This window comes from Fusarium sambucinum, chromosome I (assembly GCF_050947815.1).
Source record: "Fusarium sambucinum isolate potato_lamoka chromosome I, whole genome shotgun sequence".
NCBI lineage: Eukaryota > Fungi > Ascomycota > Sordariomycetes > Hypocreales > Nectriaceae > Fusarium > Fusarium sambucinum.
Window position 1 is genome coordinate 10,163,718 of NC_139294.1, and position 24,777 is coordinate 10,188,494.

A 24,777-nucleotide genomic window follows, 5' to 3' on the forward strand; every position below is an offset into this window, starting at 1 on the left:
CATTATCAACATGTAGCGTTGTCCCATTGGCGTATATGCATGCGTATCATTATCTCAAATCGTCAGCCTTAGCTCGTTGGGCGCCCCTTGTAAACAAAGTGCCGTGTGACGTTGACTGAGGAATTTGTAATTCTTCGGGGACCAGCCTGCAGGTTGACCAAGCGGGGCTTATGCGGACAGTATTTGGAATTAGAATGGTTCGATATTCGCGGATTGAGCTTTTCTATATGAGCGTCGTAGTATCGTTCGGTTGCAGTAAGACCCATTCTGACAATTACAGTACCGGAGGAATTCCTAGTGTAGCCATTGACTTCTGTTCGGACAAAGGACACAAGCTTGACCAAGCTCTCTCACTGCTCAATCAAAACGATGATGAAAGTCGCGGGGCAGTGGAGAGCTCAACACTGGGGCTTCAAAGTTCGTGATGCTGATTGGCTGACGTGAAGGATCTCGAGACGCCAGTTTAGCCTGTTCCTATGGTCGTATCAAGCGTATCAAGCGTCGGTCAAAGCGCAGTTCTTTGCACGCAAAGCATGAAAAAGTACATACGTATCAGTGCTGTGAATCACAGGTTTCTCCTCTCTCCCATTGTGAAGTGTTGAGTCCCCAGGGACCTTCACCAACAACTATACGCTCATCATGAGAAGCCATGAGCGATAAGAGACGCTAGAGCCCATGAGATGCCCGCTCTACCAAGAAGCTCCATCATGCCAAGCACGGTCGTACTACCAAGAGTGATGCGATCGGCCACGAATACTCGAAGGACTGCCGTTCTGTACGCTTTCTTCACTCTGGCATCTTCTTGCCCAAGTACAAATGCGTCCATAGATGAGATGCGAAAGCCTCGAATGTCGATGCCAGAAGCCAGGGATGACGATTTGTCTGCAGATGTCAAAGGTCTTTCGATTTTTCGGGGTAGGCGTCTCATAGTCTTGATAAGCTGAAACCAAACATATTCGACGAGGCTCGAGGCGTGAAGAAATGGCGATCCCTTCTTCAAGAATATATTTGTCAATTGCTCGGGCTTGTCAGTCCAAAATGTGCAGCTTTCAGCAAGCTCACAGAAAACAGCCTCTGAATCATGCGCATAATGAACAAACCGTGAATAAAAGGCTGGTGTCAGAATCTTGATCTTGATCTCTTTTGCGGATTCGCTTGAATCGGTTGCCGAAGGTGATCTCAAGATCTCTTCAGAGACTTCAGCATCTCCGCTAGGTGTGTATCGAACAACAACTGGTATACCCGATTGCTCAACAAGACTCCGGAGATATGCGCGAAATACTCTTTCAAGAACTTTCTCGACATCGCTACTTGACCGCCCCATGCTATTTTTGCGAGGCTCGGGTCGGTACCAAACGTGAAGATTATGTCTGAACAAAAGAACGGCAGACTCCTTGATAAATCGAGGGAAGGTAGCAACTGCTGACCCAAACCAATTCAAAATGAAGCCGACCTTCTGGGTAACACTCATCTCGCGTGGGTCAATTGCCCAATTCTCGGAAACCAACTTTGCCACAAGCTTTTTATAGCCTTTGGACGAGAAGAGATTGATAGTGATGTCGAGTCCACGAAACCCGCACATCTCAGGACCAAGAGGATCGCTTGCAAGTATCGAGTAGGACCCTTTGCGAGAATTGAAGGGTGAGATATGGAATTCCTTTTGCACCATTGCATTTACTTGGGCAGGTTTAAGCTCTTGATTATCCAAGTTTCCATCCTGGATATGCTTGGCCTCGGCCTCGAAGTTTGGAGCGGCGAAATAGGAATGTCTCTCCCCAAAAATGTTGTGCATCTCGGCGATGATTGCCGAAAACACCTTGTCTTGAGAGTACAAGAACCAAAACGATGCTGGGCTGTAGCCAAATCCGAGGAGCCGCGGTGGGGTCACAAGGTAAGCATGAGGATATTGCGATGGGTCAACATGCTGTTGCTGTCAGTTCGGAGCCAGTCGAGCTGCCATGTAGCCACGAACCTCGGATTTTAGATAAGAGTCCAGCTTGCCACGCAACCCGTTGTATGAAGGTTGTCGTTGAAAATGATCAGCAGCATCTATACTGAACCAAACTTTTGGTATTAGTAAACTCGACAACCAGGTTGATGTAGGCCTATCGATTGATATCATACTATCGACATTCCCCGTAGAGTCTACTGAAACGCCAATAGTAAGATATTGATAAGAAAACGAATGCTGCTTGGGAAACAACCGAGAGTGTGTTATCCGGCTAGGTATTAGCATTGGTCGAGGATCGCCAGTTCGGCCACCATTGGTCCCGGGTACCAGCCATTGCAGGATATGATATCCAAAGAAGCACGTTGCCGCAGCGATGATTGTGATAAGAGATAGTTGATTCAGGCCGATATATCGCGAGATGACGGTGACCGCCGAGTGCTTCCAAGCTATGAAGCCCGGGGTAAGCCAACCATCAGGGCTGCCCGTCAGGGAATGGTACAGCCATGTGATCGAGGCAATGGTCAAGAAATACAACCATCTTTCGGCAACTCGGTCAATAAAGTCAGCGAGGAGGATGACTGACAGAAGAGTCGAGTCCCCAGACAAGCCGTCCATAAGCAAGGTCAAGGGTAGGGCATGTCTGTTAATGAAGTGAATGGAAAACTCCCAGCCTGCAAAGACGAGAGTATACACGAGAGAGTGAAGAGGGGAATGATGATTCCAATATTCAAAATGATTTCAGTCGAATAATTAGCTACACAGGACGTGCCGAGGTTCTGATGGTGTCCATCAAGGTAGATTGCCTGTAATGGACACTGAATCTACATGACAACCAGTGAGCGTCGCAGCTGCAATGTCGAAAATGATGTTTAGTCATCAATGATGGAATATCAATGGACAACACAAATATATATGCATAAAATTATGGACGGAAGATGCGCAACATTGAGCATGAACGTGTCACTTTCTGATAGTCCCGCTTTGTCGTCATTGATTAAATATTTCTCTCTAACGAACAGTCATACCGGCCTGAGCAGATCCTAAACTCCCAGCCCGGCCGGACAAGCCGTCTTTAAGATCAAACCCTGCAGAAAAATGGAAGAGTCCCGTCCCGGCAGACGTCTAGCACCTTCCATGGACTGAAGAGGCGAGCGAATAAGCCACCAGTGGCGGTGCGAAACAAACCTTTCACACCTACCTGAGTCTGCCGCTGTCGCACTGTCATTTCCAGGGCAAAGCAGCCTTATCGTCGTGTCGCGATGGGCGCAGCATGTAGTAAGCCCCAGGGGGCAGCCCGAGAAGAGGCCACCGATGCACGGTGCCAATTATAACCCCCCGCCGATTGACTCAGTGCCCCCTCGAGCCCCTCCACCCATTCCATCACCTTCTCCATAAATTCTTTGTCGCCCGGAACCCAGCTCGATCGATATTACATTCTCACTCACGCAACAAACAACACTTCTTTCTCATCTTCAATCCTTTCGACTTACACACCACTTTCGGCCACCTATATACATTTTCTAAACCACAACACAAACTTCAAAATGGATGACTGGGACACCGCAACCAAGATCGGCAGCCGCGCTCGTGGCCCCGGCAATGCTCAGCGAGAGACCGTCGTCCGAGGAAAGGCTGCTCTCAACGCTGCCCAACGAGCTGGTGGTCTCAGCACCGAGAAGAAGTTCTCTTCTGCCAACGCTGTATGTACAACGAATCCATCTATACTCCATTCGTCACTAACACATTACAAAGGGTTCCGCACCAGAGGGTCAGCGTATGACCAAAGTTGACCGATCCGACGACATCATCAAGCCCAACACCATCGGCAAGACTGTTGGCGACGTCATCGCAAAGGCTCGACAGCAGATCGAGCCCAAGATGACCCAGAAGGATCTCGCTACCCGCTGCAACACCACCCAGGCTATCGTCGCCGATTTCGAGCGAGGTAGCGCCGCCCCCGACCAGAAGGTGCTCGGCGCTATGGAGCGCGTACTCAATGTCAAGCTGCGAGGCACCGACATTGGTGCTCCCAAGTTCCCTAACAAGAAGAAATGATCAATTCATGCCTGATTCAAGGGAAATATTTGTAACAAGGCTTCAGAGCCGAGTCGAGCGTTAGCGAATGATGATATCTTGGCTGGGAAATATGGGAGTTTCGTGTGGGCCGTCACGATGCGTTTATGACAATGGGTACATGAACTTCTTTTTTTATGATGGGTCTTTGGGATTCACGGCGATAGAAAGAATGGACTCCTCATATTATGGGTGTTCTGGTTTCTTAACTCATGAGCGAGGTAAATTAGCCCGCTCAACCGAATGAAATATCCTCATGCATCATGACCTTGTGGCCTGTTTCGTTCTTGTTCGCATGACCATTTCGGTGCGCGCATTCATAGGTCTCACAATCTGTGGTCGTTTTGCTCCATACTAATGATACCATACAAAGTTGCCGTTGGAAGCTGCACAAGTGGAGGCATAGATATAGTCAGAGCCACGAATAAGAACTAAACCACGATAGGTTGATAGTATCAGATTTTGAGGAGTCAGCCTGGTAGTAAAAATGACTTTTTGTTCTATTTCCATCATCGTGACCCTTCCCCGGCTTCTCATAAAGATAGAGATACTACATACGCCATTTGCCAGCTGTTACGGCGCAACACATACACAAGATCTCGATACTCGTCGCTAAGGGATACAATTCTTCTATCAACCATGTGCCCATCATTAAATCTAGCAATTCATACACCCAAGTTCAAAATTATGCTGAAACCTTGGGGCTGTACTTTGTAGCGGCTCTGTCAAACAGGGCGCTCTTCTCTTCCAAGTCGGCCAGGAACTGGTGGTCAGGCTTGGCGCTCTGGAGTTTCCTGCGAGACGTAAGTATCAGATTATTGTGTATTAGAGTAGAACTTACTGTGTAAACTCATCGGACTTGCTGCCAGTGATGACGTTGAGAACGAGCAAGTTGGCGATGGCATCAGCGTTGTTGGCGTCCTTCTCCAAAGCCTGATCCAGGGCAGCCTGTGCCTCTTCTGTTCGGCCAAGGTGCAATTCGCAGACAGCTTGCGAAACAAGGCTGCGTACTGACGAAGTTGAGGGAGCTTGGGCAAGCTCCTCATAGACGTAAAAAGCCTGCTGGTACTTCTCACCACCCTATATCGTCTTAGTAAAAGGCGTCACTAGCAGTTGTGCCATGCTTACCACTCTCAATCCAACCCAAGACTCGGCCAAGTTGACCAAAAGGCTATCTTGAGCCCATCGTCGTGCAGCGGAGACTTCCTTCAGGGCGAGGTCGGTTCGGTTTTGTTGCAAGTGAATCTGAACAATAAGGGAGACTGCGTCGACTGGATAATAGCGGTCAGCATAATCCTGAGCATAGCTAAGCTTGAGGTTTCCATACGGCTTCCCTGATGTTGGGTAAGGAGAGCAAGGGCCTCCTCGGACTTTCCAGCAGCTTGAAGAACTGTTCCTCCAATAACCTGCACCGTTGTGTTGTCGGCGGCTGAAGACGCAAGCGTCTCGATCGTCTGAACTGCGGAATCGGTCTTGCCCAAGTTTAGCTCAGCAAGAGCACCAAGAGCCTGAAGCTCGGGCTCAGATTCACCCTTCACTTCGTCGAGGACATCTTCTGCTTGGCCAAGAGCCAGTCGAGCTCGGAGAACTAGGACGCGAACGGGCACGGCGTTATCAGGGGAGAAGGACGAGGTATCGAAGTCGACAACTTCCTGGTACTGGCCCTGATGGAAGTGGCTGTGGATATTGATCAATTCGCCTTCGGTAGAGTAAGGGTCCATTTTGACGGTTTTTGCTTGTATAATTCTTTACAATTGCGTATAAGTGTTGTCCCTGGAAATGTCCCTTGAGAACACCTTGGTGATGCGCCTGAGATTCAATCCGAGGTGGGGCCGTTGTCTGTCCTTTCGTGGGGTGAGCTTCAAAAGTACGTACTTCCCCTTAGCCTCACGAAGATGAGGCGCCGATCATGGCAGCCCTATATATCAGGCTCCAAATGTGGCTTGGTGCAAGCGAGTGCCCGCCCAAATGGGGCAGGTAGGGTCGGCTGCCCACAAACTTCGAAATAACCAAAACCCCCCAATTTTAGTCAGTCTTTGGAACTTGCATCACCAAACACACCCAACGAACGGCACCGCACATCGTCGTCAAAATGGTACGTCGCATCAGTCTAAAGCCTTTGATCAGAGTCGGCAATAGCATCAGCACTCTTGTCAAAAGATGCAATGCCATTGCCTCCCGCCATGCGCCCGTCGACCGCCCGCACGATGACAGTAATATTGGAGAAAGTGGGATGAAATTTTGAAAAGCGAGGGGACACGATTTTCGAAAACACAAGCAACGCCTCATCTTCGATCGCCGACGACAACTCAGCTGTCATGCTATTGCGCCATTTCGAAACATTTCCGACGATTCAACCCTTTCTTCCAAAACTGTCTCGGGCGACGGACGACGGCATGGCAAGATCTAATAGAGGTCTTGACACTCGAGCATGACCAGATGGCTAACACACTGGATCCCACAGGTCAACATTCCCAAGACCCGTAACACCTACTGCAAGGGCAAGGAGTGCCGCAAGCACACCCAGCACAAGGTCACCCAGTACAAGGCTGGAAAGGCCTCCCTGTTCGCCCAGGGTAAGCGTCGATATGACCGCAAGCAGTCCGGTTACGGTGGTCAGACCAAGCCCGTCTTCCACAAGAAGGCCAAGACCACCAAGAAGGTTGTCCTTCGATTGGAGTGTGTCAAGTGCAAGACCAAGCTCCAGTTGGCGCTGAAGCGATGCAAGCACTTCGAGCTTGGGTACGTGAACTACTGGGACTTATGGATTGCGACAAGGCTAACAATGACTACAGTGGTGACAAGAAGACAAAGGGTGCTGCTCTCGTTTTCTAAGTGCTTTGTGTTTGGGGTCTCAGGGTCACCATTTCTATGCTTACCTCGGCGGCATTTGGGAATCATGGATGGACACAGGCGAAAGGAGGTACACGCCCTCGGTTTGAGGCATGTTTCATAGGGAATGAATGAAAAGAAAAAACCTCTGTGTTGCACCAACACAACTTTCAAAAGCACAGCGCAAGAATATGCCTACCCGGTGATGAGCAAGATTTATTCGTTGAGTCATTACCCCTCAGCATCGCTCAGGATGGGTGAGGGGAGGGGCGGCTTATGAGTCATGGTTATGGTTCAGCAACTTCAAAACAGCAACGGTGTATAGGTCTATAGGTCTAATACGCAACATACTCTAAAACCCCTCTCCCAGCATGATGGTCTTGCCGCCTCCGTACCACAGCGTACCGTTTCGCGCGTCAAGTCCTCGCTCATGACCGACAAGCCATTCGCCGTTGTACTCGGAGTTCGGGTTATCCCAGACCTCCTTCTCGAGCCATGCATTGATCTCGTCGATGGCCTTGACCCAGTTCGCCCTCTTCTCTGGTGTGTCATGATCATCATGGTTCAAATACCGTCCAAGCGTGATGTGTGCACTAGGAACTTGGTACCTTGAAGCAACGACAACACCGCCCTCCTGAACCTTATCATAGACATCCCGACGGAGGTGGTGGTAAGTGTAGCTGTCTCCCTGCGTGATACCTTCTGTTTCGACAGGCTCAGTAAGAGGTGGCGAGAGCAATGGTTCACCTGAGGCAGGGAGAAATGAAAGAGCAAACGCAGACAAATCGTAGGACACCATAGGCTTAACAAGACGAGATCTGTGTGAGTACGGGTAGTTGACGATCTCAGGAATAGATGGCCTTAGGGTGTGAACATAGGCAGCGATTTCCTGAGGAGTCTTTGAGAAGGCAACCTCGAGTGCCGTCAAGTGCATTCTATGTGAAGGCATAAGCCAGACACCTTTTGGATTGTTAGCACTATACAATCAGTTGAAGTTAAAATGCTCTCACTTGGTGCGGCCTTCTTCAACATCTCGTTCACCTTGGCAGCCAATCGAATGACATGATCCGGAGGGCGGGCCCAGAATACCAAGCAATTCCTACTATCAAGGAACCCTGGCTCTACCGTTGGGTCTTCAAGCCTGAGGAGGGTCTGATCAATGATGAGCTCCTCAAAGCCAGCAGCCAAGAACTTCTCTGCCTGTTGAGCGTTTCGCTTGGTCCTATGCACCGAGTAGAGGGTTTGAATCTCAGCCTGATCTGGTAAGTTTACGACAGTCATTCAGCAGAAAATACCACTTACAACGTCGTCGCTGCATGCCTTGATAAGTGCATTGTATGGGTTCTCGCCTGACTTGAGCTGGATTCCGGAGAGATCCTCCAGCTTGTTGCGGGCCTCGACCAATTCGAATTGAGCTACCATCTTGGCTCTAGGTAGAAGACTGTTATAACCTGTTGTGTTATCAATTCTGAGTTGAGTTTCTGAACTGAATCTCAAAGGGCCAACCAGCAGCTATAAGAACCGTTTTTTGTCTATCGTGGCATGTCTGGAATGCACGATGACTAAGCTCATGTTTGCCTATTAATGAGAGAACTATTCTTGTCTCCTCGTACTTATCTTAGCATAGAGTCATGGCCAAATTTCAGCTCGATTATTTCGAGATTAGTGAAACAATCTTGACAGGGCATCAATATCGTGGGCAAGTCAGTTGTTTGTAAATGGGGTCTATATTTTAAATTACATGTTAAGTTTTTGTACTCAGCCACCATTCAATTACGCAGTTGCTAGTCCTCGAATATCGCCAGTCTTCTTTCAGCTATAGCTTCGCGACAATATTTCCGCTTCGCGGAAGGCGCACCTTAATATCAGCATCCTTGGAGGCATGCCCCTCAAAAGTGACAATTTGACAATCTTGAATATCAACTCCACTGGAGAATTGAACAACCAAGAAATCTAGAGTCGTTTCTTTTCTTCCCAAAGCCACCATCGGGGCATGCCACGTGCCAGCAGCATAGGTTACAGCCTGTTTGTCCGTTGCTATGAAAGCGCGCAGACCCTTGAGGTCAGGCAGTCCTCTACCAGGTAGGCCCTCACCGCTTGGCACGGGGAGACCCTCATCTTGGGAAGACGGGGGCAGAGTGGGAGCCACGATGACCAGGTAGCTCGAAGCAGTGGAAGCCAGGGGAGCAAAGGTCTGAGAAGTGAAAGGGTGGCGCTCGAGAATGTTGACGGCGAACTCATCCTGGGTTGGGTCATCCTTTGCAGGTGCCAAGCTTCGTGCTTCACAGACGAATTGGCTCATGATCAATCGACCATCTTTGCTGGGGGCTTGCGAGAGAAGATCCTGAGGCTTGCTAACATCGGCATAACGAATTGCTGTTCCTTGGTTGGCCGACGTGCCGCTGTATGGGAGATGTCCGCCCTGAGATGCGTATTTAGAAGGAAGAAGGTTAGGTCGAGGGTTGTAGACCACGTCTCCGAAAGGCGCGAATTCTTCTTGTGTGAGAGGAATAGTCTTGATCCTGAGGCTCAGGTTTCCGACGTTGGCTTTGACTGACATGATGATGTTTCGAGATTCCCGCTTTTGTGTAATGTGAGTGATGAATGTTGTGAGAGGAGTTGCTGGTAAGACACTTGTGGTTGAGCCAATTTGTGGTACATGTCCGACGTCGGCTATCAATTCCGAAAGCAACATAATGCTGCAGCTACTTGATAAAGATATCTAGATACAGCTGAAAACATAAGAAAATATAAGCAACAACCACAATATAATTCTAAGGGACTAGATGAATTCATGACTATTATATAGGTAAGTCAATTCCGGCCTTGAATAAAATTGCCTCTCGCCTACCCTGAACCATCAGACACTGGTTCTCATTTCATCACAAGCAGAAATCAAATTGTGTTGAGATATCATTTGCTTTTTCTTAGGTATAACGAGTAAAAACAACTGATTTCTTCATATTCATGTCATACAGGGCCTGAACGCCAAAACTGCTCCCAGACAAAACTCCTAAGAAAACTCCCTCGGTCTCTGCTCACGTCCCAGATTCATATCGTCCTCATCTTTGTGCGACTGCCATGGTGAAGGTGACTGCATCGCGGGTGATACATCACCAAGACCTTGGTTTGATGGTGGCTGATATCCTGGCGGAGGATCGGATGGGTAGCCAGTGTTTTGAGGAGGTTGTCTCCATGGGGGCGGGGCGTACTGCTGAGGACCTGCCAGACCGGGACCTCGGGGACCCAGACGACGCTTGTCCAGATATCGACGACCATAAATCAAGATCAGGCTGGTGATACAGATGAAGATGATGAGGAGAGCGAGAAGCATGCCGAATCTTCGGTTCAGAGCGAATGTGAAGCCCCTAACGGTGTATTAGTGATGCGCCCAAAGAAGTGGATTGTCAAATACTCACATGAATGCGTTCAGTGTACCGAAGAACAGGATGATGCGACCTACCCAGAGATGGATCCTGCCGTACCGAGTAGGGCTTTGAGTCTTTTTGTATTGAGTGTGATGCATCACTCCTAGGCCAAATTGCCCAAGCAATAAACCAGTGACAACGAATCCAATTATTTGGTGAGGATCATCAAAGCTTCGAGACTAATTTCAAATTAGTTAGAGACAGAAAAATATGCGGATGACACAACATACCCGTTGATAGTAGAAACTGTTTGCAACGCCAATTCCAAAGCCCGCGAAAACGCCAAGAGTCGCAATGACCTGGTTGAGAGCATGCCACTTCACCCAGCCACCAGATCTCAGTAGGACAACACCAACTGGCATGAGGAACACAATCGACAGGACCATGAAAACACCGTGAAGCGGCGATGCCCAGTTTGGCTTCGCCTTTTTACTGTAGATAAACTTGGTCCCGACATCCTTTGTTGAATCACTGATATATGGCATCTCAGACTTGCCATGCGTTCTGTCGATGTTGATGGAAAAGGTGCCGTATCCTGCATGGTATTTCAGAGGCGCAGCTTCGTTCTTGCTGTAGAAATCTTCCTTGGGACCAAAAGCAAAGATGGCCTTGCTGTCGTCAGAGTAAACATCAAGATATCCTCTGTTTCCACCATGCGAAGGCCAGCTGCGACATCCGCTCTTGCAACGGCCTGTCACCACCATATAATCGTCGATGATTCCGGTATTATTGTTGAGGATTTCGACATCCATCCCGTCCCAGAAATATGGTTCATAATGACCGTAGGCAAGTCGTGGGGAAAATGTAACATTGCCGCTGTCACTGCTCTTGTACACCATGAGATACAGAGCTCCAGGCATATCGTCGCTTCCGAGACCAACAGCACCCCATGATCGGCTCTTCTTGACACGAAGGCTGAAGTAGACTTCGGTGTCGCGATTCTCGCCAATGTCAATGGCAAAAGCTACATCGCCGTCTGGGGAAACGAACGTGGATTGACCGCCATCGTCTTTGTCTTTGGCGAAGGCGAACGGGAGGATACCTATGAGAGTAATGATTAGTAACAGCAATGGCATCGAGAATTGCGATGCTTGCGACGAGAATTCATCTGTTTAACTCACCTGCTGTCACTGCCAAGGCTTGCCCGAGCTTGCGAAGCAACATTTCTGGGGGTCGGTCTGGAGAATGTGGGGGAATTAGATGATGGAGAAGAGATGACCCAGATTAAGAAAAGAAATGTAGGAGAAGAAAACCAGAGCGGAAACTAGGGAAAAAGGCAACCGCAAATGAAAGAGGCTCAATTGAGGATATTGCCCCGTGGTTTATTTACGAGGAAATCAGGGAGACAAAGCCGAAAAAGGAGGCGCGCCGCTAGTCAGTTGTTTGAAGTGTGGTCGAGAAGAGATAGGACGGCAATTGGTGATGGCGGCCTCATTCTACATGTACAATTTGGATAAATGTCACAAGAGGGGTCATGGTTTAATAAAAGCGGAAATGCGTGTGGCACATTACAGGCTCAATGGGGCAGTTCATACTTGTTGCAAATTGTCTAGCCAAGAGTTTGGTTGTTCAGCATTACAAGCAAAACTTCAGTGATTGACTGTACTTTCATTCCAATTGAAGAAAGGGGTTTCTTGGAGGAACTTGGCAGGTCTCAAACAGACTTGTACTACTATTGGCATTGATTCACGTGAATTTCTTCAGATGATGTGTTGGTGATACAGTGAAATAATAGATTGCTCGTATTCTCTATCTTTGTTGTCACCGTTAATTTGCGATTAATTCATAAGCCGTGAGTGATCAATAAGATGTCGGTACCTGAATAGAGTTTATTTAGCGTCTCCTGTTGCTGCGCAGGGGATCAGGTTAGTGGATAACCCTGCAGTAGCCAGGCACCTTCCCCCTGATCAACTTTTGGGTTTGCATCACAGCCAATCAAAGGCCAGTGTTTACATACCGCACAACATGGCATGTATCACACAACACCACCATATACGGATACCAATAAACAAAAACATCACCAACACGCAGCAAAAAGAACTTCTCATCACCTCACAAAGGCAAAAGATAAATGCGTAATCTGGGAATCGAACCCAGGGCTCCCCGATGATTGCTGAATGGCAACGGAGAATTTTACCACTAAACCAATTACGCTGGTTAAGTATTTGATGCTACTCGGATTGTGGAAACCACAGCGTTGAATCATCTCAAGAGGTTCAGGTGGCAGGTAGTTAGGTAAAGCCAGTCCTAAGCTTAGGTGAATAACCATAAAGATAACATAAACTTTGATGCAATGACCCGATAGTTTGGCCGTTATGCTGCTGGCCTTCTACAAGCTTTCTGATGGAATGAAGGTTGGCGTATATTGAATCACAACGGTGTAGGACGATATGATTAAGTATACGAAAGGCCCACTAGCGGAAATATACTGTTCGATGTTGTTCACAATCCGTTCAACGACAGTTCAACCTCCATAGCATCTCCAACGTCGACCCAGTCCAACTGTAAAGGTTAGCCTGCAACTCAACTACAAGATTGGCGAAATCCTCACAAGTATGACATTTGGCTTTGTACTCCACTTGCTTTCGCAGAGGTCCACCTGACTCTGAATTGACTTTACAGAATTCGTCTGTTTTGCACGAAGCCGACTCGGAATGATGATACCAAGGACATCATCATTGAGCATGTGGTTCATGATTCCCATAAGCTTTGCAGGATCTCCGTTCTCAGGCCGATCAACTTCGCAAGTAGGGAACGAGGGGTCAAGTTCACCAAAAGGTGTTTCCCAAAAGTAGTCGAATTGATTGACGATGTAGTCAACCTTGCTCTCGTCCATGTTATGGTCTAAATCGATTAGCCGAATCATATGTGTTCAATACCGCGCCTACATACCCATGAATACAAGGAGACGTGTTCCAGCATCAATTAGTTCCTGAAGAGTTGGCCACTCATTCAGGACCAGTTTCTTCTCTGGCCGAAAAACAAACTCCTTAAGTCCTGTACTGTTGAACGCAGCATCGAACTTTTCGATGGGTAAAGCGTCACGGTTGGTCAAAAGCAATGTGACAACTTGGTCTGGATTATTCGCCATCCAACTTGATATATCTTTCAGGTAGTCTTCTATTGGACCTTCGTCCAACAACCAACAGTAAGTATGGCACATCTGTATATCGCCATTCTTCTCTTGCGTTTGAGCTTGCAAGAACCGTACGCCAAAGTCGAGCTGCTCTGTCACTGAAAGGTGTTGGTTTTGGGATGGCTGTTTACCGACGAAAGCACTGTTGTGAGCTCCGATAAAGGTGATTTCTGAGTACTTGCGCTTGCATAGCTCATCATAGCCGTTGCATGCAGCCCAGACTGCCACAGCAAAGAACGAAAAGACGATGAAGTGCCACGAAAACATTGCAACGGGCGAGAAGATATAGAGGGGAAGATGGTGAACTACAAAGTAAAACTGTCGAGAGGAACTCAAAATTGAGATAAAGCCTCTGTATTTAATCTTGGGTTGACTCCATGCTCTATGGTCAACGTGATAAACTCATCTGCCAGCAATATGTTTCAAGCGGTTGCAACAACGAATCATGTCTGTATATATCACCACAACTTATAGCAATCGGTCAATGATGTGCCGGCGGAAGCATCCCAATTCAGCATATCTCTCATGCAACAGGGCTTTGTAAGTGGTGGTGTTTGAATGCAACAACTGAATGGTTGGCCCATGATCCCCGTCACCTGGTTGTTACATATAACTTGTGATCTACAAAGCGACCCAAAGTCGGGGAATAGGTGTGAATGCGATAAGCATAATTGCCATGGTGGAATTCTGGCATATGATTTGTTGTGCCCTGAACATGGTAGATATTCTTTTGTATTAGCATCCCACGCTGAGTCGAGTATTGAACTGGATAGCGAGGTTGTATATCTTTGATGGAAGTTATGCGGAATTCTTCATTAATTCTGTATGAAATCTTGATTGATGCTGGATTTGATACATACCTAGTTAGACATTTGATGAGTGATGTGGAAGTTACAAGGACGTAAAAGCCGAGACCCACTCTGACGCACTGGAGCTCTACAGTAACAAAACATCAACGAACACCTGGGCTGTAACTGCCAGCGCAATCTTTAGACTTAGTACGAACTACAACCTGGCCACTTCGCACAAAGGCCAACTTGTATTACACACCCGGCTCGACATACTATTCTTGGTTTATTTAATACATGTACACACACTTTCGCAAAAACATAGAGCATCAATAAGTGCTCCCCTTGCCCATCATGTCTGGCTATCTGTCCATGATAGGCTGGGCCTTTCTCCCAGGCGTATGTACTTCTTTGAACGATTCCTCTCATATCTATTTACTAACGTCTTCATAGCTCGCAACAGGCTGGCTTCAGACTATTTACTACGGCCTTACTATTCGCGCCGGCGACCCCAAACCTGCTCCTGGATCAGCCCGTTACAACTCGCATCGACGCAACATCCACATCCTCGTCGTCGCTGCCTACCTTTGCTACACCATCTTCGAAGCCGACTACGAACAGCGTCGCATATCCTCCTACTATGCCGACCTCGGCGTGCCTCTCGATGCAGCCGACCGCGAGATCAAGACGCGCTTCCGTCGGCTGGCTGCTATGCATCATCCCGACAAGGCAGGCAAGGATGCTGGCGACTCGGCCGCCTTCTTTATGCACCTAAAAGTTGCCAGTGATACACTGCAGGATTCCGCCAGGAGATTTGCCTACGAGCGCTTTGGTCCTGAAATCGCGCGCTGGCAAAAGTGTGTTACTATCAGGGACTTTGTCACTCGTGGCGTTATCTCGGGCATTCTGCCTCACTACGCTGTTGCCGCTGCATCCATCTATGTTCTGGGCTTGTTTGGTTATATGGACTTTGGCAAATACTACCGATGGCTTGTCCTTATTGCCCTGTGCGTATTCGAGCTCCAAGCAGTAACGCGCCCCGACTTTCCGCCGTTCGTCAACGCGATCAACGCTGTGCTCGCTCGAGTTACATCTCTACCGCCATACCTCCCATTTCAAGTCATCTCGCTTGCCCGAAGACTGACAATCACTTTCTATATTGCTTTGAACCAGATAGGCCCACTCGTGGCAGTGATGATCACTGGACCGGAAAAGTCCGAGGAGCAGGATGAAAAGGCACTTCGCCAAAGCTTGGGTCGACTTGAGATGTTGGCCAGGCAGCTTGACAGCGATGCTTTACGATTATTGGATATGGAAATGGCTCCTTTCAAGGGCGACACCGAAGCAACGTCCAACTTGCAAGGCAAGATGAGAGAGTGGCTTGTGCAAAACACCATTAGAGCGGACCCCATGGTAAGAGATGCTATGGGAACATCGCTGAGGAAGAGGAGAGTCGATGCACCAGCAGGCGCTAAAGGAAACCGATAGGCAACGCTTATCAATTCGTTGTTGTACAATTTAAATAGACCTAGACTGCTCCAAACAGGCACCTATATGAATAACACCAAAGTTGAATGCACAACCAAACCCCCATTTGTAAATGACACGATAAAATGCAAGCCACACCCAAGACCACTCTTTGACTCCAGGTCGTTAGTATGCGCATGTTGATTTCATGCAGCGCCTTGGACTTTGCCAGGAGCTGCGCTTGATGATTAAATAAGATGTTGATGACTTATAGGCGCGAAGCACCTCTTGTTTCGATAGGGATGAGACAAATGCCAACAAATGCCGAAAGAATGAGAACGGCAGACATGATAATAGGAGTGGTAGCGCCATCACCGGGAACAGTGGCGGCAATGATGGGCGCCATGAGGCCAGTAATTCGGTTGAGGAAGCTGGCTACACCAGTACCAGCACCTCGAACAGGTGCTGGGAAAATCTCGGGTGTGAAAGCGTAGAGAACACCGTACATAATGTTCTGAGCAAAAGCTTCAACACAAGACATGAGGAGCTGGGCTGTTGAGGTCGTGCCGTAAATGACAAAGAGGAAAAGAAATATGGCAGAAAGGAGCGTAGAGCTAGCCAGTGTTCCGCGGCGACCAAGGAAGGGCGAGGGATGATCGACCAGATAAGCGGCCAGCAGAGAGCCAGGAACACCCATGACGGAGGCGATGGCGTAGTTGCGGTATGTGTCTGAAGAAATGATGTCTGTTTCGGACTGCACGCTGTCTGAAGCCTCGTTGTGTGCACGAGCAAAGTACTGGGGAAGAAAGGCGTTGAAAAGAGGATAACCCATGCCGATGGTGGCCCAGCAGAACCAGACGAGACCTGTGGCCATGCCTAGAGTCTTGTTCTGGAAAAGAGGTCGTAGTCGTTCTCCGGAGAAGGACCTGAGCTTCTCCTGGATAACGGCAATGGTCGATAGGGCCGGGATCTTCTTTTCGGCAACATGGGCCATATCCTCGCCGTCCTCACATGCAACCAGGTCGAGCAGTTCTGAAGTAAGCCAGGTCCTTGTGCCGTTGCGGTAAGCCAGTCCGTGGATGACAGCAACTGCCTCGTGTTGGCGACCCTTGTTGAGGAGGAATTTGGGAGACTCGAAAAGGTGGAAGATGAAGAATCGAACGACGAACATGGCAAAGGTGACGATGCCAATAGTGACAACAAAGTACCTCCAACCCTGCTCGACGGGCCAGTTGCCGATAAAGAACCATGCGATCAGAGATGAGACGAGCTGTCCGAAGGGCCACCAGACGGACAAGAGTGTGAGCAGAGCGCTGGAAGCATCAGGAAGAAACTCGAGGAACAAAGCTCCATCGACAGGAAGGTTACCGCCCACTCCGAAGCCAAGGGCAGCGAAGAAGAAACAGACGCTACCCCAGCTCTGGGCATAGGCGGACATGATGCCGAAAACACTGGTGATAAGTAGGGTCGTGTTGAAGGCGATGCGACGACCCAGGAAATCCGAGCCAATTCCCCAAAAGAAACTTCCGATAGATAGACCGATAAAAAGAGCACTGGTCGTGTATCGAACTGTTTTCTCATCAACACCAAATTCGCCTGATAATGATGGCAGACAGAGCGATACTCCCTGCATCCAGAGGTTATCGGCGAACCATCCACAGCCACAGAGGACGAAGAGTTGCCAGTTGTAGCTGCCCATGCCGATATCTCCAACTGCCTTGTTCATGAGCTTTGATTTGACTGTAGTTTTGTCAGTTTCCGTTTCGCAGTGCTTTTCCAATTGTCGACTCACTCTCATATGTCGTCCATTGCCCTCGTCGCCCTTCTCTCATCTCTTTTCGCAGTCCTTCGACGGTGTACTCAGCCGCATCACCACCAAGCATACCCTCACGCTCTTCCTTCATTTCCAGATCATCCAACTCGCCTTCTTCCCGTTTCTCTCCATGGCTCGCACGCTTTGCTTTTGCCGCTTGACTGTATAGATGAGCCTCCTCTAGAGGCACTAACACGCCGATATAGTCATCCACCGACTCGACGTACCCCGAACCCAGACGCCATGAGATGCGCATTTCCAAGGTTAATGGTAAAATGTGAAATTTGTTATGTTCTTGATAACAATAATATGAACATCAGATAAGAAGAGGAACCAGGTACACGTGATATTGCTGCTCAAGTTTGTGAGATGTTCCTTCAGAATGAGATATTGATGGTTGAATAAGCCTGACTGGAAAGGATTATGGGATGCTCTTGGCGAGACTGCGTCACTGAACGGAAGAGCCGATGGTGAATCCCGACACGAAGGAAATAACGTAGCGAAAAAGAAACTATACGTGCAACGAATACAACAGTTAATGAGTGACGGGAGTATGAAGCGAGAATCAATAAAAGAAAACAAGTGATTTCAATTGTAAGATGCGAGAGGTGAAACAAGGCATCGAGAGGACAAGTCAGAAGTTAAGGTGCTGGAAAGAACCAGTAATAATAATATCCATCCCAGAATAGGAGGCCCCGTATCCAATTTTCTACTGGGTCCAGGGGCTTGGAAGGCGCCAAAGCCGGGAATTCATCATCCCTCCATCAATCATCCCCTATCATTGGAGGCTTGGCTTCTTTTTTGTTGACTACTTTACCGCTATTACTGCAAACTACAAATTGTAACAGTACTGTATTATGAGTGGCACATATAATCTTCCTGATTATAAGGCATTTCGGATAATTGCTGCCTGTCAACGCAACTCAGCTTCCACGGGCTGTAACTGATAATAGATCCAATCCAACGCATGCAGACGCCGAGGGAGACCAATGGTAATAGTATTGTTCAAAGGTGGCTGGCGACTAGATCACTACCGGCAGTCGCAGCCGATATTGCCATGCTCCAAAGTTGCTGATCAAGTTCATGATCTTTGAATTCTATCAAATCTCAGTGAAGTGGGGGGCGAAGCGAATTCCTCAAGATCGACAAACATAATGTTTCTTAACCGAATCAGATTAATGGAATTGATCGAAACTCTAGAGTCTTAGACGTCTAGAATGGCAGCAGATAATTAGCAATAGTACAGTGAATAGACTATGATAGTGAGTTCTGGTCAAGCCTTAGCTTATCGGGAATAAGGCTTGCGCGTCTACCCGCCCCTTGGCGGAGATGTGAAACTCAGGTTACGACGTTGCAGATGAAAGGTGTTTGATCTGCAGAAAATGATACATAGATTTTTGCCAAGCTTTCACAACCGCCCAGTTGGTTCTTTAACCAATAAGCCTTTACCTTGTAGTTGATCCGATTCTTCTATAACGTTTATATATTAGAGGTTCTTTCATAATATCATATGCCCTTCTAGGCCTGAGGAAAGAATATCATTGGTCTGGCAATTCGAATAACAGACAAGTAAATGACGACCAGGCGAAACATGGATCAGGATGTCACATCGATGGAAAAGATGACAAAAAGTACGATTCCATGCCTGCTAACATGATATAAATAGGAAGTTGACTTGTGTGTCGTTGTTGTACACATTGACTATTAAGCTTTGCTGGTCTATAAATTTCTTTGTATTTTCCTTCGCAGACATGTTTCAGGTCGTCAAAACAGTGCTGCAGATAAAGCAGCCCATAACTATCACCGTATCATGAAGATAACCCCATTACGCTCAGTTCCGTGCACTGGGTTCCTGATATAAAGATATAAAGTTAAAATAGACTAAATTTGAAATCGTGCTGTTTGTTTCTTATTCATTATTTGCTGTACTGTTTGTCACCACACACTTTCTGAGCCTCTGGCCCACAACTTCGATACCGATCATTAACCATCAACAGATCTCATAAGAGATAAAATCCATTTCTTGTTTTTCCATTAATTGATCCCAGAGATACCACATCTAGAATCTTGATATTCATCTCAAAGATGGTAACATTAATACAATTCAATATTTTCCAGGGGTTTCAACCCGTGACTCCTGACTCCATGCTCGAATCGAACCATCGAGCGTGCCATGAAAGAATAACACATGCGTCTTTAGTCCTCCTCCTCGCTGGTAGTCTCAATGTTGGCCTTTGGTGACTTCTTTTGTTCCCTCTTGACCTTGGAGTCCTTAACCTTGGCGTCGACCTCCATAGCAGTGTCAAGTTCCTCATCACCTTCAACAACGAGCCCTTTGGCGCGTAACGCAGCATTGATACGCGGCACGGCCTTCAGGAAAGCGTTGTACTGCTCAATGCTGAGCGAGATACCCTATTTGAAACCATCAATACGATATACCGCATGATTAAATATCGACGCACCTTTTTGCCAGGCAGAGCCTTGCCATCCTTCTCATAGTACTCTCGGATGTTGACAAACGTCTTGTTACTGAATTCTGACACTCCAACACGGCGCTTGTTGGATAACTAATAAACATAACTTAGCACGTGGACCAGATGGATAGTTAATCTCAGTCGCGTACCTCCCAGAACGGGTTTCCATCGTCATCTTTGCCATCGGATGCGACAGGCACCGCATTCTTGACTCTCTTACTCGCGACCTCAGGCTCACTATCAGAGTCGGCGGCGCGTTTCTTGGCGGAAGCGTATCGAGCCATGGTAGTAAATCGACAATTTAGTAGTGATGTGAACGAATATGTACAAATTGAATAGGAATAAAAAAGTTATCAAAACATTCGCTTATTTAGTTGAGGTTCAAGTTGACAACCATTATCTAACCCTGCTGTCGTGAAACGCGTGTGATAGGGAAGGTACGCGGGAACGATTGAATGTGACACCAAGGCACGTGATGCATCACGTCAGATACGTCCACCTCGAATTCGTATTCAGCTAATGGAATGACTTAGAGTTTTTACACGAATAGTTTCATGTTTCATTCCATCAATAGATCTTGTACTAGGTAATTTCTCGCTCCCTTGTTCCATCGACAATTCACTACAGAGTACTAGTGCTAGCTGCCTCATTTGCAGATTTGTTTCACTCAGCGGGTCTGCATCTTGACTTCTCAACAGACTTTATGGAGATCGAACGATCGCGTCAAGGCTACCTAGGGTATTTAAACCTGGCAGGGCTAATCAAACGAAACAAGACAACCAGCAATAAGGATTGGATGCCGTGTTTCCCGGTGGAGTTTAATTAGGGGCTAACAATGATATCGATGCCGTTTTTAGTCCATCATGGCAGTTGAAGCCCACTATTTGTGACGCGGACAGCGCCAGCATGAAAAAGCCTGGGGCAGTTGGCCTTGTTGACCTCTGGGGTTTAAGGGTCGCACCCCTGAAGGTTGACAGACAAGCAATTCCAGCGGTCGCTAATTTAGAGCCAAGTCCCCGGGCACGACACACGCGACACCAAGTGTAATACCTGTACTTGCACCTGCGGCTGTTCGGCGACATCCATTTCCCACCAGCGTTCCAGACAAATTTCAAACCTTCCACGGTTTCTGCATTTAATTCTTTTTTCAGCCCGCCTCATATCTCCTATTCATTCTCTTTGTCCCCTCTCGCCCGAAACTTTGTTCCTGTTTTTCGCCCCATTTCCACATTGCTATGCTTACGAGAATCCTCTTTGCTTTCGCTTCCTTCATTCGTTAGGGAGTCAGCTTCAGCCGTTAATTAATATTTGGTTTGCGTACCAAGGACAAACTTACCGAGAAAGCTCGCCATTCCCGATGAGTTCAACAGCATTCCAAGACCAAGATGCGCCTCAATCAGGTGCCTCCCTTGCGACACCGCCCAAACCAAAGGCTATAGAGCTCAATGGCGCTCCGATACCTGCACTTTCACATCCACAAGACCAGGAGCCGCCTTCAACAGATACGCTACCGAACATAAATGGTCTTGCTGACAGCTCCACCACGACAACAACAACAAACGACAGAATGACACTCGATAAACCCCTTGCGAATTCTACAGATAATCACACGACCAAGACGAAGACGACGGTCGAAGATGAAACCCCAATCACAAAAGTCATCCATTTCTTCGCTACAGCGACCCCTGGTTCCCTTGCTGGAGTCGCCGTCGGGTTTGCTGCCTTCACATATATTACTATGGGGCGTTTAGGACTCGTACTCATTGGCGCATTCGGCGGGGTGGCCGGGTTCATATCATGGGAAGCTAGGAATCCCGAACTTGCCAAGATGGTACGAGGAGAGCGAGGCATCGACGTTATAAACCGACTATTGGAGGCCAAGAACAACCCAGTTGCCGAGAAGCGAGAGGATAGCAGTGATGATGATGAGCCTACCATGAAGAACTTTGACGAATTTCGACCGGAGACCCGCGAGGCTCTCGGAGGACTCGTCGATGCCGTCATCAAGGATTATGTGAAATGGTGGTACAGCCCGATTGTTCCTGCGGACCATTCTTTTCCTTTGGCTTGCCGTAAGACGCTCACATCTTACGTCCTGTCCGTCTCGAACCACCTCGGCCGAAAGCGCCCCGCCGATACCTTCCTCGATCTTCTTACCAACTCATCTTCTATTATAATCGTCTTCATGTCTGAGCTTGCGTCCGCCTTTTCCGAGCTCCCTCCGGACAGTAGCATGACCGCTGCAGATGCCGTTTACAATTATCTGGCAGCGAACCCCGACTGCCACTTGGCCAATCTTGTGAACCAACGTCAACAGGCCTCGAAATTCAAAATGGTTGCCGAAGACCTTCTAGGGTTTCTGGATCGAAACTCGTATAACTGCGACCCTGCCCGTGTCTTCCTGCGGGAAATCCTCGCAAACTCAGTCCTTGAGAACACGCTGCACACTTGCAGTCAAGCTGACTGGATTAATGGATGGATTGTATATCTGCTGGAGGCCGGTGAGCCCGACCTCAACCAGGCAATTGATGTTGGCATGAAACGCGCACCTGAGCCGAGTATGGCAGTAACCAATGTTTTTGCTGACCTGGATGGCAACGTCGGAAATATTGGTATTGCTAAGCCTGGGCGCAGTTCACTAGAGAATGAACGGGCTCGACGCAAAGAACCCCTTGGTCACAAGAAAAAGTTAAGCAAGGCAGAGGAAGAGATGGATGAAGCGATGCAAGAAATGAAGCGCATGAACGAATTGATTGCTCAAGAAGAAGTCCGACAAAAGCGCGCCTCGACGGCTTCCATGCAAGAGTCACACACACATATCACCAAAGACGAGAAGAGATTGTCGGGTGCCTCAGAAGTTGCATCGCCGGAAGGGTTCTCTTCCCAGACTCCCCTTACTCCTCGGTCACCAATGGACTCTTCAAGTCCCGAGTCGTCTCCCCGCCGGTCGGATGGCACTCGCTTCACCAGTTTCGACCAAATTGTGCCTCCTGGGCAAGTGGTAGATGAAGGAGAGGAGGAGGCGCCTAGGAAAGCACCGCTGACTCTCCACAACGCGGGCCTCACCCTTCACGATGACACTCCTGGTGAAGCAACCCGCATTCGCAATAAGCCTAACTGGGACTACTGGGTACAGGTTGAGCCTTCTGTGACTGCGTACCCCGGGTGGATGATTGTCAGGCGGTATGCTGATTTTGAGACACTGCATGAGATTCTTAGGCGAATTGCCACGATCTCTGGCGCAACTGCTTTCACTGAACTTCACAAGGACTTGCCCGACTGGAAGCTTCATACTCGCGAGTCTCTTCGCGGTGAGCTAGAGAGGTATCTTCGGGACGCTTGTTGGTATCAGAGCTTGGCCGAAAGCGAGGGAATGAAGCGATTCTTGGAAAAGTCAAAGGGACACACGCATAGTGAATCTAAGGCAGGCTTTGGTTGGGAGTCAATGGGCAAAGGCATGCTGGACGCGCTTACCACAGCGCCCAAGGGTGCTGTAGAGGGCGGCAAGAGTTTCGTTGGAGGTGTTACAGGAGTTTTTGGCAACACATTTTCTGGCCTCAGCAGAAAGTCTACTCAGTCAGTAGATCTGACGGCCAACTCAAGTCGTCTTTCCATCTCAACTCCTCCTACTCAGCTTAGCGGCGCGCGATCTCCCGTTCGCTCAGCTCGAGATAGCATGGACAGCCAGCGCTCGTCTATTGTATCGCTACAACCAGGGAAGATGCCTCCTATGGAACGTCGCCCAAGCTATCAGTCGCAGAGCGAGTCAGATGCAGACGGTCGAACAAGTCGCTCTGGACGTAAGGAGTCGGGCTCAGCATCTGCGAGTGCTCTTCCTAGCCGGGAACACAGTCGTGCGCCCAGCCTTGCGCAACTACGATCTCCTTCCGCATTGAGCCTCGATTTTAGTAAGCTCCCGCCTCCACCCGATCAGATCGCCGACGACTACGGTCTGCCCGAAAACCACACCGATATGCAGTGTAGTAGTGCCAAGGGTCAGTCACAGGAGCGTAAAACATCTCAAGAGATTCCCACGCCTCCTCCTTCGGTCACAAGCGGCAAGAGGGCGTCTCTAAAGCCTGCTAAGCAATTCTCCGCACTTTCAGAGCCTGAAACTCGTGTGGCAGTAGAGCTTCTATTTGCTGTGATCAACGAGATGTACACGCTGTCTTCGGCGTGGAACATTCGTCGTACTCTGTTGACTGCTGCCAAATCATTTCTCCTCCGTCCAGGTAACCCGTCACTTTTGACAGTGCAGTCACTGATCCAAAAGTCCGTCATCGACGCCAATACGTCCGATTCGGGTATTGCGGAGCAACTGCGCAAGGTCCGCGAGAACATGATGCCAACAGAGCAAGAGCTTGCTGCTTGGCCAGCCGAGCCAACTGCCGATGAGAAGGAACAGCTTCGCATCAAGGCTCGTCGACTCCTCATCCAAAGCGGTCTCCCAGCTGCTTTGATGGGTGTGATGGGCCAAGCCGCGACAGGTGAAGCACTTGGCAGAGTTTTTGATTGTCTTCAAATCGAGGAAGTCGCAAGAGGACTCCTCTTTGGTCTGATTCTTCAAGTTGTCCGAATCGTGACACACTAGAAGAATCGGTACGATTATACATAATGTGACGGATGGTATGAACTTGGTGTTTGGTGTATTCGCGGGGGCTGGCTTATCTCACGAAGCGCAAGGGAATTTCTGGTACGAATATTTTTGAAGAAAACGACCTATGGCAACGCCAACGGACTGGAGCAAAGGGAATTTTCAAGGTGCAGCCGTGGTTTGGTGGTATATCATGCATAGTAGATGGATACGATACGTGA

At 48.4% G+C, this 24,777-nt stretch overlaps 12 protein-coding genes across 12 annotated transcripts; 4 read left to right on the forward strand and 8 right to left on the reverse strand.

The window, feature by feature from the left end:
- Positions 1-637: 637 nt before the first annotated feature.
- On the reverse strand, positions 638-2,566 carry FSST1_006006 (uncharacterized protein; the record flags this gene model as incomplete). Its single annotated transcript, XM_083232334.1, has 3 exons — positions 638-1,930; positions 1,973-2,064; positions 2,125-2,566. 3 exons carry the CDS (start codon positions 2,564-2,566, stop codon positions 638-640), a joined length of 1,827 nt encoding a protein of 608 aa, XP_083089436.1.
- A 929-nt stretch (positions 2,567-3,495) lies between these two features.
- Positions 3,496-4,006, forward strand: FSST1_006007 (multiprotein-bridging factor 1; the record flags this gene model as incomplete). Its single annotated transcript, XM_083232335.1, has 2 exons — positions 3,496-3,651; positions 3,704-4,006. The coding sequence occupies 2 exons, from the start codon at positions 3,496-3,498 to the stop codon at positions 4,004-4,006; spliced, it is 459 nt and encodes a 152-aa protein (XP_083089437.1).
- A 703-nt stretch (positions 4,007-4,709) lies between these two features.
- Positions 4,710-5,745, reverse strand: FSST1_006008 (coatomer subunit epsilon; the record flags this gene model as incomplete). Its single annotated transcript, XM_083232336.1, has 4 exons — positions 4,710-4,818; positions 4,866-5,104; positions 5,153-5,295; positions 5,352-5,745. The coding sequence occupies 4 exons, from the start codon at positions 5,743-5,745 to the stop codon at positions 4,710-4,712; spliced, it is 885 nt and encodes a 294-aa protein (XP_083089438.1).
- A 247-nt stretch (positions 5,746-5,992) lies between these two features.
- FSST1_006009 (60S ribosomal protein eL42) lies at positions 5,993-6,859 on the forward strand (the record flags this gene model as incomplete). Its single annotated transcript, XM_083232337.1, has 4 exons — positions 5,993-6,001; positions 6,054-6,119; positions 6,489-6,766; positions 6,820-6,859. 4 exons carry the CDS (start codon positions 5,993-5,995, stop codon positions 6,857-6,859), a joined length of 393 nt encoding a protein of 130 aa, XP_083089439.1.
- Positions 6,860-7,208: 349 nt separating this feature from the next.
- Positions 7,209-8,278, reverse strand: FSST1_006010 (ureidoglycolate hydrolase-domain-containing protein; the record flags this gene model as incomplete). The annotated part of the gene is made up of 3 exons (XM_083232338.1): positions 7,209-7,816; positions 7,867-8,110; positions 8,159-8,278. The coding sequence occupies 3 exons, from the start codon at positions 8,276-8,278 to the stop codon at positions 7,209-7,211; spliced, it is 972 nt and encodes a 323-aa protein (XP_083089440.1).
- Positions 8,279-8,672: 394 nt separating this feature from the next.
- Positions 8,673-9,416, reverse strand: FSST1_006011 (ureidoglycolate lyase; the record flags this gene model as incomplete). The annotated part of the gene is made up of 1 exon (XM_083232339.1): positions 8,673-9,416. One exon carries the CDS (start codon positions 9,414-9,416, stop codon positions 8,673-8,675), a length of 744 nt encoding a protein of 247 aa, XP_083089441.1.
- Positions 9,417-9,869: 453 nt separating this feature from the next.
- On the reverse strand, positions 9,870-11,448 carry FSST1_006012 (uncharacterized protein; the record flags this gene model as incomplete). Its single annotated transcript, XM_083232340.1, has 4 exons — positions 9,870-10,224; positions 10,276-10,463; positions 10,515-11,326; positions 11,406-11,448. The coding sequence occupies 4 exons, from the start codon at positions 11,446-11,448 to the stop codon at positions 9,870-9,872; spliced, it is 1,398 nt and encodes a 465-aa protein (XP_083089442.1).
- A 1,278-nt stretch (positions 11,449-12,726) lies between these two features.
- Positions 12,727-13,687, reverse strand: FSST1_006013 (PLC-like phosphodiesterase; the record flags this gene model as incomplete). The annotated part of the gene is made up of 3 exons (XM_083232341.1): positions 12,727-12,786; positions 12,836-13,128; positions 13,177-13,687. 3 exons carry the CDS (start codon positions 13,685-13,687, stop codon positions 12,727-12,729), a joined length of 864 nt encoding a protein of 287 aa, XP_083089443.1.
- Positions 13,688-14,562: 875 nt separating this feature from the next.
- On the forward strand, positions 14,563-15,696 carry FSST1_006014 (J domain-containing protein; the record flags this gene model as incomplete). The annotated part of the gene is made up of 2 exons (XM_083232345.1): positions 14,563-14,607; positions 14,662-15,696. The coding sequence occupies 2 exons, from the start codon at positions 14,563-14,565 to the stop codon at positions 15,694-15,696; spliced, it is 1,080 nt and encodes a 359-aa protein (XP_083089444.1).
- A 247-nt stretch (positions 15,697-15,943) lies between these two features.
- Positions 15,944-17,744, reverse strand: FSST1_006015 (major facilitator superfamily domain-containing protein; the record flags this gene model as incomplete). The annotated part of the gene is made up of 2 exons (XM_083232346.1): positions 15,944-17,415; positions 17,468-17,744. 2 exons carry the CDS (start codon positions 17,742-17,744, stop codon positions 15,944-15,946), a joined length of 1,749 nt encoding a protein of 582 aa, XP_083089445.1.
- A 1,940-nt stretch (positions 17,745-19,684) lies between these two features.
- On the reverse strand, positions 19,685-20,246 carry FSST1_006016 (transcriptional Coactivator p15-domain-containing protein; the record flags this gene model as incomplete). The annotated part of the gene is made up of 3 exons (XM_083232347.1): positions 19,685-19,900; positions 19,951-20,055; positions 20,112-20,246. The coding sequence occupies 3 exons, from the start codon at positions 20,244-20,246 to the stop codon at positions 19,685-19,687; spliced, it is 456 nt and encodes a 151-aa protein (XP_083089446.1).
- A 1,073-nt stretch (positions 20,247-21,319) lies between these two features.
- FSST1_006017 (PXA domain-containing protein) lies at positions 21,320-24,553 on the forward strand (the record flags this gene model as incomplete). The annotated part of the gene is made up of 1 exon (XM_083232348.1): positions 21,320-24,553. One exon carries the CDS (start codon positions 21,320-21,322, stop codon positions 24,551-24,553), a length of 3,234 nt encoding a protein of 1,077 aa, XP_083089447.1.
- Positions 24,554-24,777: the final 224 nt, after the last annotated feature.